Source organism: Podarcis erhardii (assembly GCF_964252035.2).
Source record: "Podarcis erhardii genome assembly, chromosome: 14".
In the NCBI taxonomy this organism is placed as follows: domain Eukaryota; kingdom Metazoa; phylum Chordata; class Lepidosauria; order Squamata; family Lacertidae; genus Podarcis; species Podarcis erhardii.
The window spans coordinates 55271680-55286687 of NC_138503.1; the positions used below are offsets into that span (position 1 = coordinate 55271680).

At 46.2% G+C, this 15008-nt stretch overlaps 1 protein-coding gene across 1 annotated transcript; it reads right to left on the minus strand.

The window, feature by feature from the left end:
• Positions 1-231: 231 nt before the first annotated feature.
• LOC309329684 (vomeronasal type-2 receptor 26-like) lies at positions 232-14593 on the minus strand (the record flags this gene model as incomplete). The annotated part of the gene is made up of 5 exons (XM_081840699.1): positions 232-1668; positions 9231-9357; positions 10227-10454; positions 11454-12320; positions 14432-14593. The coding sequence occupies 5 exons, from the start codon at positions 14591-14593 to the stop codon at positions 1607-1609; spliced, it is 1446 nt and encodes a 481-aa protein (XP_081696825.1). The 3' UTR covers positions 232-1606.
• Between the last annotated feature and the right edge of the window lie 415 nt (positions 14594-15008).

Consider the following 15008-nt stretch of genomic DNA (forward strand, 5'->3'; position numbering starts at 1 on the left):
AGAGGTGCACAGCCAGGCAGCACAAATACTGGTTTGAACTGAGCAGCAACCAGGAAGAACAGAGCTTGCGAGATATTTCCGCACTGTCTGGATGCTGTCAGCAGCTCCTGGCTGGTTATGCAGGAAAGTATAAAGACAAGGGAAAGTTTCTTACAGTCTTTTTATTATTATTATTTCAAACTTTACAGAGAGAGACTATAGAACCCAGCCTCTTGGATAATGGCATTGTCCCGAGTGAATCTCCACCCCCCCCCGTCTCTCCCACTGCCTCATTGGTCACCTCCTCTAGGGCTGCTGCTACGTGCCCTCTGTCTTTGAGCTCCTTGATTTCCTACTTTCAAGGTTTGCCAGGTTCTGGGAGGGGTGAGGTTTGGTGGGGTCAGCTGTTTCCCCCCTGTTGCTTTCTCCCCCTCCTCTCCCATTATTTCCAAACTCATTATTTCCCAACTTTCCCCCTCATCTGCCTCTGAGCTGTGACCTATCTCAAACCCCTGTTGTAAATCTAAATGGTCTTCGTCTTCTTCCTCCCTGGAGGGGTCAGGCTGGGGAGGCAGTCTTCACCATTCCTCCTCTGCCCGGTCCCTGTGGCACCTTCCCTGGGGAAGGCCCTCTCTATGTTCTTATGTTTTACTGTGTTTAGACTTAGATCTTTGTGCCCTGAGGCCCCTAAGCCCTTCCCCAGAAAATAACTACACACTAACACATAATTTTGGTTTAAGTTAATGGGTAAAATATAGGCTACAACTTTATTGATTACAGCAAAATGAATGTTATTGGCTTAGGCATTGGCAACAGACTATAACTGACTCCTGCCTCTCTGGCTGGTAGTCTGAAAGGGTAAACACCAAACGGGGGAGCAACATCGATGAAGATCAACTGAAGCTCACCCCAGGGTTCCTGTGGTCCTGGCATGGCCCTAGCCCCACAAGCAGACTTTGGACAAGATCTAGGACCCCCAGATTCCTTTACCGGAATACCCTATTCCTGGAGGGGCAGGTGATGGCTGCACCTCCCCTCCCCCACACTTCAATAAGCCAATGCCTAACCTCCACATGAGCCTAGTGCTCGCCCCCAATACCCTCACTCCGCAGTCAGTCCTTCAAGCCATCATGGACTTTAGCCAACCACACATCATTACCTTCGTCAGAAAAATGCACTCCATCTGCCCTAAACAGGGCTGCAATACAGAAGGTAATACCTAGGTGGGGGATCACCCTGCCACCCAAGGACAACACTTTCCACACCACCTTGCAGTCAACCCGCTTCCGGGTATTATCAGTTGCAGCTGGGTTAACGCTGTTGCGACATGTGCGCCTCACCAGGAAATGTGACCAGAAAATCATTGTGTTGGGGCAAGATGCGGCTAGCTCCTGCAAATCCCTTTTAATACAGGACCTTTAATGCAGGACCGTAAGTCCATGCCTCTCAAAGATGGCAAGTCATTTTCACCCAGCTGCATGATCATAGTGGACAGCGCCCCCAAACTGGCTACTTGAGCCATCACCAATGGCAACAGTTCTCTCCACAGCATCCCACGCCTGGCAAACCATGAGACTTTAACTTGAGCAGGTAAAGCAAGGTCACTCCCCATGCTGGTCTCTACTGCTCACACGCCGGCCCAGTGCACGATACTATGGCCAAGGATCCAAATGTGCAACGCCAGCAGCACTAAAAGAAAAGAAATGACAAGCAGGTAAGTAAACTGATAAATTGCCAAGGGATATTTCCTAACTTAGCCCTTGTATGCACCCGACTTCCAGCGACCTAGATTCTTAATCTTTTTGGCCGACAGACCCCAATGAGCTACAGTCGTGGCAGCACCAGTTCGAAAAGAATGTGCTGCTGTCAGGGGCTCAAGAGCAGAAGCACAGGGAAGGGAGGAGATGGAGAGCGAAGGGGAAGAATCCGAGGGGAGCGTAGAAGAAGATGACAGTGGCCCGAGAGATTCCATGAGCCTCTTAGGTCCGTCTTAGACCTGCAAATGAAAACCAACAATTCCGTCTCCCCGAAGGCAACATCTTCCAAATGGAGACCCTGAGGAGGCTCACCTGGGCCCATTTCAAACACCACTTCACCTACTCTAAGCGCACCTGTCAGGGGTTCAGGAGCAGAGGCACAGGGGAGAGAGGAAGTGGAGAGCGAAGGGGAACAATCCGAGGGCAGCGTAGGGGAGTATGACAGTGGGCCGAGAGATTCCATGAGCTTCTCCAGTGATTCGGAAGATTCCCAGAAGGGGGCACCGATGGCCAGGGCAAGGGGGGTCCCGGGAAGGACGCACCAGAAGCAAGGGGCCAGCGGCGACTCCCAAAGCAGCAGCTGGAGATCAGGACCAGCTTCCCCAGCAGGGCGTAGCAGGGGGGAAGAGTCCCATGTGTCAGGGCCGGTTTCCCCTCCAGTGGGGAGAGAAGATGAGTCAGGACTGACCACGCCCCTATCGCTGAGTGAGGGAACGGAGGGGAAGTCAGACCCAGCCAACCCCCCCGAAGGGGGAAGCAGCGACAGGAGTAGTGTAACGGTCCGGAGGAAGGTTGCCAGCTGGGCGCGCGCGCCAAGTTCAAATGTACAGGAGCGCGGGACAGCAGGGAGGTCGGATTGGGAGCCAGGTCCTAAAGCACGCCGGAAGCAGGGGGAAGAATCCGGGGAGTCAGCATCAGAAGAGTCCAGAAAGGGCGACACCCCAGCGGGCAGAAGGACCCAGAGGAGAAAGGAGCAGAGGAGGAGGTGGAGCAAGGCTAGGGTCTTGAACTGGTGTCGAGGGGGAGGAGATTCAGATGGAGCTTCAGCGGTCTAGGGTTGAGACGTAGAGCTGCACGCCGCGGCTTTGAAATGGAAACTGAACCTTAATAAAGACTTTTGTATACAGCAAGAACTGGCGTTGGTCCTTTGTGAGCTGGGATCTTGGGCAGCTCTGACAGCACCAAAAAATGATATTGAGTATGCGGCTGAAAATAATTGCACCTCATAACGAGACCAGCACACCAATCTTAACTTCTTATGGATTCTGCACAGAAGATCAAAAATCATTGGCCTCCTGGCAATGCCCTTTGAAGACTGCAGGTGACATCAACCTTCCAACGCCTTACGCAGTAGAAAATCTGCACACGGGACATAAGCAAAAAGGGACTTGCTAAAAAATGAAATCGCTGCCGATTGAGTGTCTTAGGCACGCGACCCCGCTAAAAGAGGCGCGCCAGGTACTGTGGCACCTGAGAGGTAGAGGGGGGCTGATCTGGAGCACTGGCCAGAGAACGCGCCCTAAAAACCAGGAAGTCCTGCCAAACTTTCTAATAGGATTTAAGTGTAGAGGGGGCAAAGGCAGCTACTACTTTCCGCATCACTATATGCTTCAATGTCTCCAAAGTGCATCCGGAAAAAGTTCTGGCAACGTCTGTGCCCCCGGTGCCAGGGATCTGAAGTGGTCCATCTGAAAGCGAGACAATGCATCAGCATTGTCATTCGACATGCCAGGGATAAATTTAGCAGAAAAAAGATGTTATACCTCAAACACTGTAAAACAAACACATGCAAAAGGGATGACACCTGTGGAGAGCGTGCTGATTGTTTAGCTAACACACTAACAACCAACTGGTTGTCAGTCCAGAAACAAACCCTGTGGTCCCTAAACTCAGCTGAGCAAATATGGACGGCCATTACAATAGGAAAAAACTCAAGGAAGGTTAGATCACACGTGATGGACTTGCCCCACCAAGCCTTGGACCAATGCTGAGCACACCAACAACCTCTGAAATAAAGTCCAACGCCCAAAGATCCTGCAGCATCAGTGTTATGTAGTGAAGTTTCACCCTGGGCCAGCAGGGGGATACTGTATATAGTTTTCACTCAGGTCTGTCGATAGTTTTCCCTCAGGTCCGCGTCAGTTATTTTAGGCGGGAACTCTGGGCTGTTGTTGTTACAATGTTGACAGCCGGCTGCCTATAAAAGCAGGCCGGCTGAGCTGTTTGCAGTCAGTTCTATTCCAGCTTATGAAATAAAGAGCTACTTGGAGAAATCGCTGTGTCGTCTGCTATGTCAACCCACAACTTAACAATCAGAATGGACCTGAAAATCGGCTTGGAAGTTTAAAGTGTCCTGCCAAAGAGAAACACCATTATATTCATCCATAAATTGGAGCCAAACGCAGTGGCGGAGCTTCAAGTACAGGCAGGGTGGCAGAGAGCAAACGGGGGGATGGCTGGTGCACGTCCCGGGTGTGTGGCGCGCATCCTGGGGGCGTGGTGCGCCGCCTGCAGGGGTGTGGTGCACAACATGGGGGGCAGCTGTGATGGCACCCCACTGGGATTGTGCCACTGGGGGCGGTGCACTCCCCCTGCACCCCTGTTCCTCTGCCAGTGGCCAAACACCCAGGTCAGACTTGACTTCCTTAGACAGGCAGACATGGTGATGTGGGAGTTTTAAACCGGCGGATAACCTAGCTAAATGTGAGCAAAAGGGACGACCTGGTGCACCTACTCGACAAGCAAAATTCAAATGCCCTAATAAAGATTGAATTTGCTTAAGTGTCAGCTTCCTAAGGGGTAGCAGCTGAGTAATAAGGGTCTTAAGGGCCAGCAATTTGGCGTCTGGCAACCTAGATGGCTGTAGGATCGTGTCAAGCTCTATTCCTAGATAAATAAATTTGGTAGAAGGTCCTTCAGTCTTTTTGTCTGCTAGCGGGAGTCCCAACTCCAGTGCCAATGCAGTGAACACCACAAGTAAAGTTGCATAGTCAGTAGTACTAGCGGATCTGGCCAATTAAAAAAATCATCTAAGTAATGGGTCACCCCGTTAGACCAGATCTAAAATGAAGGGTCGAATGTACTAAATGCCTCCAAGGCAGCACAGGCAACTGAGCATCCACATTGATTTATCGATATAGTAAGGTAAAGGTAAAGGGACCCCTGACCATTAGGTCCAGTCGTGACCGACTCTGGGGTTGCGGCGCTCATCTCGCTTTATTGGCCGAGGGAGCCAGTGTATAGCTTCCGGGTCATGTGGCCAGCATGACTAAGCCGCTTCTGGCGAACCAGAGCAACGCACGGAAATGCCGTTTACCTTCCCGCCGGAGCGGTACCTATTTATCTACTTGCACTTTGCCATGCTTTCGAACTGCTAAGTTGGCAGGAGCTGGGACCGAACAATGGGAGCTCACCCTGTCGCAGGGATCTGAACCGCCGACCTTCTGATCGGCAAGTCCTAGGCTCTGTGGTTTAACCCACAGCGCCACCCGTGTCCCATTATCGACATAGTAGGCCCCTTCAAATTTGAATCCCAGCCAGTGAAAATCTGAAGGATGAACTGGGAGCAAGCGAAAGGCAGGTTCCACATCACACTTTGCCAACAATGCTCCCTTGCCGGAACACATAATAAGTTTAACTGCCTGATCAAATGTTGCATACTTAATGGAACAGAGCTCCCCTGGAGTGGCATCATTCAATGACGTTCCTCTAGGATAAGACAAATTGTGAATGAGGCCATATCGCCTGAGACGTTTTTAGGAATAATCCCTAAAGGGGATAAATACAAATTGGGAATAGGAGGAGCATCAAAGGGGTTGGCCATCCACCCCAAAGAAAACTCCTTTGCCACTTTCCTCCTGGCCACCTCAGGCATTTCCTTAACTAACTTCTGATTGACCAGATTATTAGAGAAAGGAAACCGGAATTCTAAAAACTGCACGATCACACCACTTGCTACGATTGGGTCAAAGGCCTGGTGTGATTGAGGGGGCCAAAGTACAAGGGCTGCAACACCCCCAGGAACCCTAACCTGGTGGGGGTGTCTCAGGTGCTCATACACAACCAGGACCCTCCCTAAAGAGGATCCCATTTGTGTAAACTACTTTGAGCACAGTTTTTGAAAAATGCTGTAAATAAATAGACAATCACAAGAGAGGGGAGAAAACACTGAGTATTAAAAAGATAAGATTTTTAAAATAATTTTATTTATACTTTTCAGATATATACATTTCACTGATTTTACAGTCATTTTGACATTTTAAAACTTGACTTCCCCCTCTTTCTGCTGTTTCTTAATTTATTTTTAATATCTTCTGCATATACAAATTAACTTAACTTATTTATTTATCTTCTTTATATACATATACTCTTATGTAACTGCAGGTTATTACAATAATCCTGCCAGTGTTTTTAACCATTTACAATTTATCTGTAAATATTCATTAAACAATTTCCATTATTTTATAAAAAGTTTGTTATCTTGATTTCTTCTGGTAAGTTTTGCCATTTCTACACAGTACATAACTTCTTTGCATCCATTCTTCTTTTGTTGGGACTTTTTCTTTCCATTTTTGGGCAAGTAATATTCTTGCCACTGCAGTCACATACATGAATAAATTTCTATACAATTTAGGTAGATCTATCCCTATAAGACAAAGGCTTTTGTTTTTTTCTTACAAATGTTATTTTTCCCAACCAGATGGGTGGAGTATAAATAAATTATTATTATTATTATTATTATTATTATTATTATTATTATTATTATTATTGTATTTTAATTTATTTACTGGTTTTCACATATTACATTACAATACATGAATAAATTTCTATACAATGTAGGTAGTTCTGTCCCTATAATTACCAAGAGAAAGGCTTCTGGTTTTTTTCTTACACATCTTATTTTAAACATAGTTTTCAATTCATTATATATCATTTCCCAGTAAGCCTTAACCTTATGCAATAAGATCACCACATATGACAAAAAGAAACTATCTCTTTACATTTCCAACACTTATTTGATATAGTTTTAACCATTTTTGAAATTTTACTTGGTGTTAGATATATGATTTTCATATACTTTACTCTTAAAGCATAGCATGGAAAAAGATAAGAATTGGGACACACAAGGGATTTTCTTGGCTGGTTTTATTCCAACAAATGTCTGCATTTGTAATAATGCAACAATTAAAGGGATCAACGCAAGTTGACTCCTATTTGCTCCTCAGAATCAAGTGGTCTTTGCTGTTCAAGTCAGGCCTCAGAAGGATTATGTACAATTTGGGGAAGAAGATGCAAGCGAGCAAGCCTGCACTGGAGGCCAAAATGCAGAAGATCTCCACAGCCACCATCTGCTTTCCTTTGGTGCTCAGATAAGAGGGAACAAAGGACAGCCAAACGCTGCAGAACACCAACATGCTGAAAGTGATGAACTTGGCTTCGTTGAAACTGTCTGGCAACTTCCTGGCCAGGAAAGCCACTGTGAAGCTGACCATGGCCAGGAATCCCAGGTAGCCCAGGACACAATAAAACATGGCGGCAGAGCCTTCATTGCATTCCACAATGATTTCCTCTGCCAGAGAGTTCATGTCCACATCTGGGAAGGGAGGAGCCGTACAGAGCCAAACAGCACAAATACTGGCCTGAAGTGAGCAGCAAGCCAGAAGAACAGAGTTGGCCAGAGATTTCCCCACCCATTTCCTCCCCCTGGATCCTGGTTTGGTGGCCATGAAGGCCAGAACCACCGTGATGGTTTTGGCCAAGACACAAGACACCGCAATGGAGAAGATGATGCCAAAGGCCGTTTGTCGTAAAGAGCAGCTCACTGGGTGAGGCTGGCCAATGAAGAGCAAGGAGCAGAGGAAGCAGAGCAAGAGGGCAAGAAGCAGAGTGTAGGTGAGGTCCCGGTTGTTGGCTTTGACAATGGGAGTGTCCCCGTTCTTAGAGAAGACGCCAAGGACCAAGGCTGTGACCAGAGCGAGGAGCAGAGCCAAGGCAGCTAATGTGAATCCCAAAGGCTCTGCGTAGGAAAGAAAATGTTGGCTCTTGGGAATGCATTGATCTCTGTTCTGGTTTGGAAATTGTCCTTCTTGGCATTTGAAACAATAATCTGTATCTTAAAAATCAAATGAATGATATATGAGTTTGAATAAACAAGGCAACCTTTTTTTGGTAATGAAATGGAGTCCTCCATTTCCAATAGCATTTCAATTTTCCTTTGAAAGAACTATTGCTTCTGCTCCCAAAACATAATACTGAGCCATTAATTAGTTGGAAACAAGTATCAGATATAAGTGGAAACCAGTAAATTGCAACAGGTATTTTTTCTTCATAAACCATATAGGTGGTATCATTCAAATCACCAGGAATTTAGGAAGCAAAGTATTGACAACTGTTAATATGGGGCCATTGGAAGAGCCAAACTATGGGGATGGAAGATTAGGCAAGTCTTCACTGACTCCGCAAGCTGTGGCAGGTGGGGAGCAGGCAGAGAACACTGGACATGATCCACACCTATTTCCACAGATCTACTTTGAAAAGATTAAAGATGTGGCTTTAATTTGGCCTACTCTCTGTATCTGTCTTCTTTCTTCCAGATCTGAGTGCAACTGCTGTTCTGTTTAGGAGTGAGTACTGAACTGTTATTAAGGGGTGTCAGGGGTTCAGGGAGAGAGACGCAGATGAGGGAGGAGACAGAGAGTGAGGGGGAAGGATTCCAGAGTGACGAGGAAGAGGATGACAATGACCCAAGATTGTCCATGAGTCCGTCCAGTGAATCGGAGGACTCCCAAAAGGGAGCCCCTCTGGTCAAGCCAAGGGGAGCTAGAGGGGGAAGCAGTCAGGAGCAGGGAAACGAAGGGGGAACCCCCAGTGGGAGTTGGAGAGCGAGACCGGCTGCTCCGCTGGAACGGAGTGAGGGGGGAGGAGTGACCAGTGTGTCAGAAGGAGCAGAACAGGAAGCAGAGAGGGGAAGGAGATCAGGGCAAAACGTCCTGCCGGAAGGGGAGGAAAGTAGTATCGAGGGCAGTGTAACTGTCGAAGGGAAGGTCAGGAGCAACGTACGCGCGCCAAGTTCAAAATGGGAGGCGCGCGGAAGTGAAGAGAGTCCTGGGGAGGAGCCTGGTCCCAAAGCCCGAAGGAGGGGGGAGGAGGCGGCAGAGGATTCAGCCTCTGGAGAGTCCCGAAGGGAGAGAACACAGGGGGGCAGAAAGACCCTGCGGAAAAGGAAAGAGAGAAAGAGGTGGACCAGTACAAGCCTCTTAAACTGGTGTAGAGGCGGTACTGACTCAGAGGGGACTTCAGCGGTCTAAGCGTAACAGACGTAGAGTCACGGAGCTCGGATGTAAAGCTAATAATGTTCTTCAAAAAAAGCTTTTGTACATAAGCTGGAGTGGACTTTGGTCTCTTGTGAGCTGGGACCACGGGTGACTCTGACAAGGGGAAACTGTTGAAATAGACTAGGAAGCATTTTATAAAAGAGCAGCTGATGTCTCCTACCTGTTTGATTTGAAATCATCCCATCTGGACATGAAGCACAGTCATAGCAACAAAATGGCAGCCCCTCCTTCTTTTTCCGGCTGTAGCCTGGCTGGCACCGATCATTGCACAAACCAAGGGGCAGAACCTAGCCAGAAAAAGAGGAGAAGGGGAAGCTCCCTTTTGCATGGTAAAGAACACAGTTTGAACCAAAGAGATGAGATCATTCGGCAGATTCATGTTATTCCAGAAAGGTGGTTTGTGTGTGAATAAATTGTAATATAATTATTGGGAGTGAAGCAGAAGGGAAATTGAATATTTCATCTGTATAAGATGGTGGATGTAAAGAGGACAGGGAAAGACCACTGACAGAGAAGGCAAAGCAGGAAGCATATACATTAGGCTCCAATTGACTCCAATACCATCAATTGTATGAGACATTTAAAGTAGATAAAAGAAAAGAATTTGCAATAGAACCATCTAGATTAGAGAATGATCTCATTAATTCAAAAGCTAAAATACTTTCCAAAATGTACATCTCCTCATTGACTGGGAAGTCTAGGAGGAGGAGGTAAATGACAAAATGGGCTCAGGAGTTTGGCTATAATATCTTAATGAAGGATTGTGAAAAGCTCTGGAAAACCAATATGAAATTCACTGCTTGCTGTACACTAAGGGAAAAACTTTTGAAATGCAATATTGTTAGATAAATAGGTAGCACTGCATCGGGGAGGTAAATGGTATTCCATTGCGCCAGAAACAATTTAGTCATGCTGCCTGCATGACCTGCAAAGCTGTTGACTGCACGTGACCATCCAGAGCTCTTTCCCTTTACTTTCCCTCTTACATTAATGTGACCTAGCTAAGCCTGGCAGAAGACCTTACTCTCTTGTAATAATCCCTTCATGCAGTAACTGAACTTAAGAATGTTATTAATATGAGACCTTATTCTTGAATTTGTATTCTTAATATTAATAAAAATGCTCTCTTTTTACAAAACCAAGAGTCCACTCCCACCTGACTGAATGCTTTGTGCCATGTGATGGCTTCTTCATCCATGCTGAAGTAGGCATAGTGCAATTCCTGTGGTTCTATCTTTCCTACTTTCACTCGTGAGAAGGTTTGGTTGGGGAAAGTAACCCAGTTAATAACGTCAAATCCAGCTGCCAATTCCCCATTCTCATCAAAAGACACAAAGTCCCCAGCACTGTTGTTGAAGGAGATGCTCCTCAGGAAAGAGGGAAGCTAGGCAGAATAAAACAAGGCATATGAAAAGTATCAATCAATATGTAACACAATGGAAAGCAGTAAAAAATGGGGTGGTCCACCTTTGGAGCACATACAGATTTCTGGGAAGTACAGTTGACCTGGAACTTGAGTATTTAAACATTCAGCTCAGAGGATCCATGTGCAGAGGCAAAATTGTGCAAGGTCAGCAACCCCTGCAGTTGCTGTCCACAAGGTGGAGAGGGGCCTCCTGGGCTCTGGGAAGGTTGCAGGAGGACCCTGGGATGCTCCCAGAGCCCTGTCAGGACCTCCCCACAGCCTGGGAAGCAAGGGGGCACCTTCTTCCCTGGCCCCTTGGAGGCACCCTTTGGCCTTGTGTCTCCTTCCCTGAGGCTGGTATGGAATGCACTGCCTTGCTCACCTGGCCTTGGGAGGGAAGCGCCCTCATGCCTCCTTTCCAGAGCCCAGCAAGCAAGGGGGAGGGCTGGACACCCAGGGCACTCCATGGACCTACTGAGAGCCTGGTAACAAAGGAAGACCTTCGGAGGGGGGGAGGGGATGAGATGTTGCAGAAGGAATGTTCTGGAGAGGTTCTTCCTGGATAAAAACATACCATCTTTCTGATATTAACACATCATGAGTGCCAGTTTAAGATGCCTCCTTCTTCACTACTCATGACATATCAGCATCACAAACACACAGGACAGCAGAACATGCAGCTCCTTCCACAACACTGTTGAGTTCTACAAAGAGGTGGCATTTCTGTGTGAGGAAGTGCAGGAGGAGATACTTCCACCTCTGCAACTTGAAGGGGAAATACAGAGAATATATTGATTCTGGCTCCAACTTGAAGGCAATGGAAAAAAGGGAAGCACCAAAAAGAACATTTGTTTTGTGTGGGAGAGGAAAATGCTGTAACAGATGTTTTTCTTCCATGTGTATTCAGTCTATGGACTGTGTGTTGACACTCATTAGTTTAGCCCGAAGTAAAGATTTATTCTGAATATGAAATCTTACCTGCCAAGGTTGCAGATTTGAAGGATTGAGTCCACCTCTGCCTGACGTCATTCTGTGTTTTGGTCTGGATGAGAGAACCTTGTGCAAAGTATATGCAATGGCATAAACCGCATTATAGATACTGTAACTTTGACCAGTCATGGTCATTTCAAAAATATTCCCAGGAAGGCTCTCCAGACTCTCTTTGCCAGTGCATGTGTCTCTGCTTTCATTGGGCTCATTGGAAACAGAAAAGAAGCAGTTGAATGCCTGTTCCCAAAAAGCCTGGAGGAACCCATCTCCATTTGGAGAGTTGGGGTTTAGTGTCTGAAGGAATTCTTTAAATCCCTGGACTTTTTCTGTGTGAATTGCAAAAGACAGGGCACCATCAAAGATTTGAATATCATAATACCTTTGCAATGTATCTGATGAGAAGGCCCATTGGGCTGTCAAAATCCACACTGTGCCTGCTGAATTCTCTGCAATATCTTCAGCTAATGAAAAGAAATATTTCAACCACTTCACAGCTATGATGGTCTGAGATTCTGCACATACAACCAATATATTGACTTCTGAGACCACCAGGGAAGAGGACTTAGCCCGAATGGGATCCAGTGAAATGAAATGATCCATCCCTTGTGATATGGCTGGTATTTTTTCCTTGAAGGCTGTGCAGACTCCGTGCTGGGAAAGCATTGGCCCTAAGTTTTGCATAAACTTCTCTCCATTTTCATCATCTGAAGCAACAAGTCCAACCCACGTCCATTGGAAATGAAGAAGTAGCTTGACAATCCCTGCATATTGATATTTCTCATTGGGCACCGTCCGGAAGAAGGTTTGGAGCTGCAACTCGGTCCTCCTCACTGGAGCTAATGCACAATAAGCAATCTAAGGAAGAAATCAACCTCACAATAATGGGAGAGTTATAGCAAAGGGTTAGGATTCATCCCACATAACTGCCTGAAGTGGAACCGAAGTGAATTCATTGAAGGTAAAAACATATTCTTTAGTTTCTGCATATCGGAGAAATTTGAATGAATGTCAGAAGAGTTTGGATTTGATATCCCAAATCACTACCCGAAGGAGTCTCAAAGCGGCTAACATTCTCCTTTCCCTTCCTTCCCCACAACAAACGCTCTGTGAGGTGAGTGGGGCTGAGAGAGTTCAAAGAAGAGTGACTAGCCCAAGGTACCCAGCAGCTGCATGTGGAGGAGCGGAGACGCGAACCCGGATCACCAGCTTACAAGTCTACCGCTCTTAACAGCGGCGTAGCGTGGGTTGTCAGCACCCGGGGCAAGGCAAGTAATTTGTGCCCCCTAACCCGGGGCAAGGCAGGTAATTTGCGCCCCCTAACCCGGGGCAAGGCAAGTAATTTGCGCCCCTAACCCCTAACCTGCCCCCGCTGCCAGCTTCTTCTTGCTGCTGCCTGGGCTGCTGCCATGGGGCTCTGCTACAGCCTGCGCCCGAGGCTCTTTGGCAACTCCGGAGGCGGCGAGCGTGCCCCCCCCAGATGTTGCACCCGGTGCGGACGGCCCCCCTGCACCCCCACGCTACGCCACTGGCTCTTAACCACTACACCACACTGGCTGTAAAAACAAGTTCCTTGTTTTGGAGGTGTTATAACATAAAACACTGAATCCATTATGCATCAATGACATCTTGGTCAGTTTTATCATTTACAATGAATTATGTAGAAAGTGAAATATTTCTTAAGTGATATTAGATCTATGAGGATGAAATGCTCAAATCTTTTGTTCCCTAATGCCAACAATAATCAAAACAAAACAAATTCCTTCCAGTAGCACCTTAAAGACCAACTAAGTCAGTTCTTGGTATGAGCTTTCGTGTGCATGCACACTTCTTCAGATACGTGCATGCACACGAAAGCTCATACCAAGAACTGACTTAGTTGGTCTTTAAGGTGCTACTGGAAGGAATTTGTTTTGTTTTGACTATGGCAGACCAACACGGCTACCTATCTGTAATGCCAACAATAATGACAATTTTCTCCCAAAATCATCCTTTCGATTAACTATTTCGGTTTCATAGATAATGTCAACTAATTTCAGGGAAAGCAGCAGACATTTGAGGAATATTCATTTTCTTCTTCAGTGGTTGTTTATTTTGCAACCCCCCCCCCCATAGATCGATCGATCAATCAATCAATCTTTATTGTGGTTGAAGACTAGACAGCAAAGTTAACAACAGCAACATATAACACATCCACATGAAGAAGCTGATGTAATAAAAAAAATCCCTATAAATTTATTTAAATTAGGTAACATTCCTTTGGATTTAATCTGTATTCTGGAGGTTAAAATCCGTACTCATTCACCAGCCAGCATTGCAACCTTGCCTGGTTCTGCAACCTTGGAAGGAAGGACACCTCAAGGGAACTGCGGATGGATTGTCTGTCTAGAAACCCTTTTGCACTTGGACATCATGTTTTATTTCATGAGTGAGGAACCTATGGCCCCCCAGAACTTCCTGAACTTCAAGTCCAAGTGCTCATCTTTGACTATTGAGCTATAGTGGCTGAGGCTAGTGGGCAACATATGGACAAGCAACAGCCAGTTCTGATGAGACAATTCCGGGAACAGGAGAGAAATTCGCTTCAAATTGTTGTACAAATTTACCTGTTTTATTTTGTTGGGAGCTGACCAGAGTGGCTGGGGAAACTCAGTCAGATGGGCAGGATTTGTGAAACAAAATGCAGCTTGCTGGGAAAAGGGGAACTCCTACTGGTGCACTGGCACTGTACTAACCTCCCTCCCGCTTCCCAATCCCCCTCTACTTCCAGACAAGCTTCAGGGACACATGTGCCAGAAGGTCAGGCAGTCATCCAAGCCCTTCTCCTACAGTCACGACTGCATATGGACACCATGAGTAACAGTGAGAACCCTTTAGCTTTCCAGGTAGGATGTTTTACCGGGAAAGAATGAGCAAATCAGATGCTGTTCTATCAGTAATACAGCTCCACTGTCCACACACTCACTTACCTGTGGGATCTTGTAGATGCCTAAGATCGTAGTCATGTGAAGGGAGATGTCAGAGTCAAGTGCTCCAATAACAGCTATCATATTTCTTTTCTTGTCACATTTGAAGTTGGGGACAATCCTTTCTGTGGTGGACAGAAGTTTCAGGGTGTTCTGATAAGTCATCCTTGCATTTAAATAGCTATCATAGAGGTGGAACCCAAAGCTCATATTTGGTACGATGTTTGGGTTCTCATTGATTTCTTTCACAGCAAACACCAGGGAGAGGGTATTCTGGTGGTACTTTGGTGCTCCACTAATAAAAGAGGTATACTATGTGTCAGAGATATTTTCCTCCTCTACTTTTTAAGCATGTAGCTTACTTTCTGGCTTTTTCAGGCAAATTCCAAAAGATTAAATAAAACAAATAAGCAAACAACACATATGCACTGTGTCTCCTAACACTTGATAATTGAAACCCATGGACAGTGAGGCAGGGTTTCTTACAAGTAGACAAATGAAGAACAATATCAGAAATATTATAAATGTTATAGAATACCTGGAAGTAAGAAATAAAAACCGGGCAGCATTGATGTTTTTA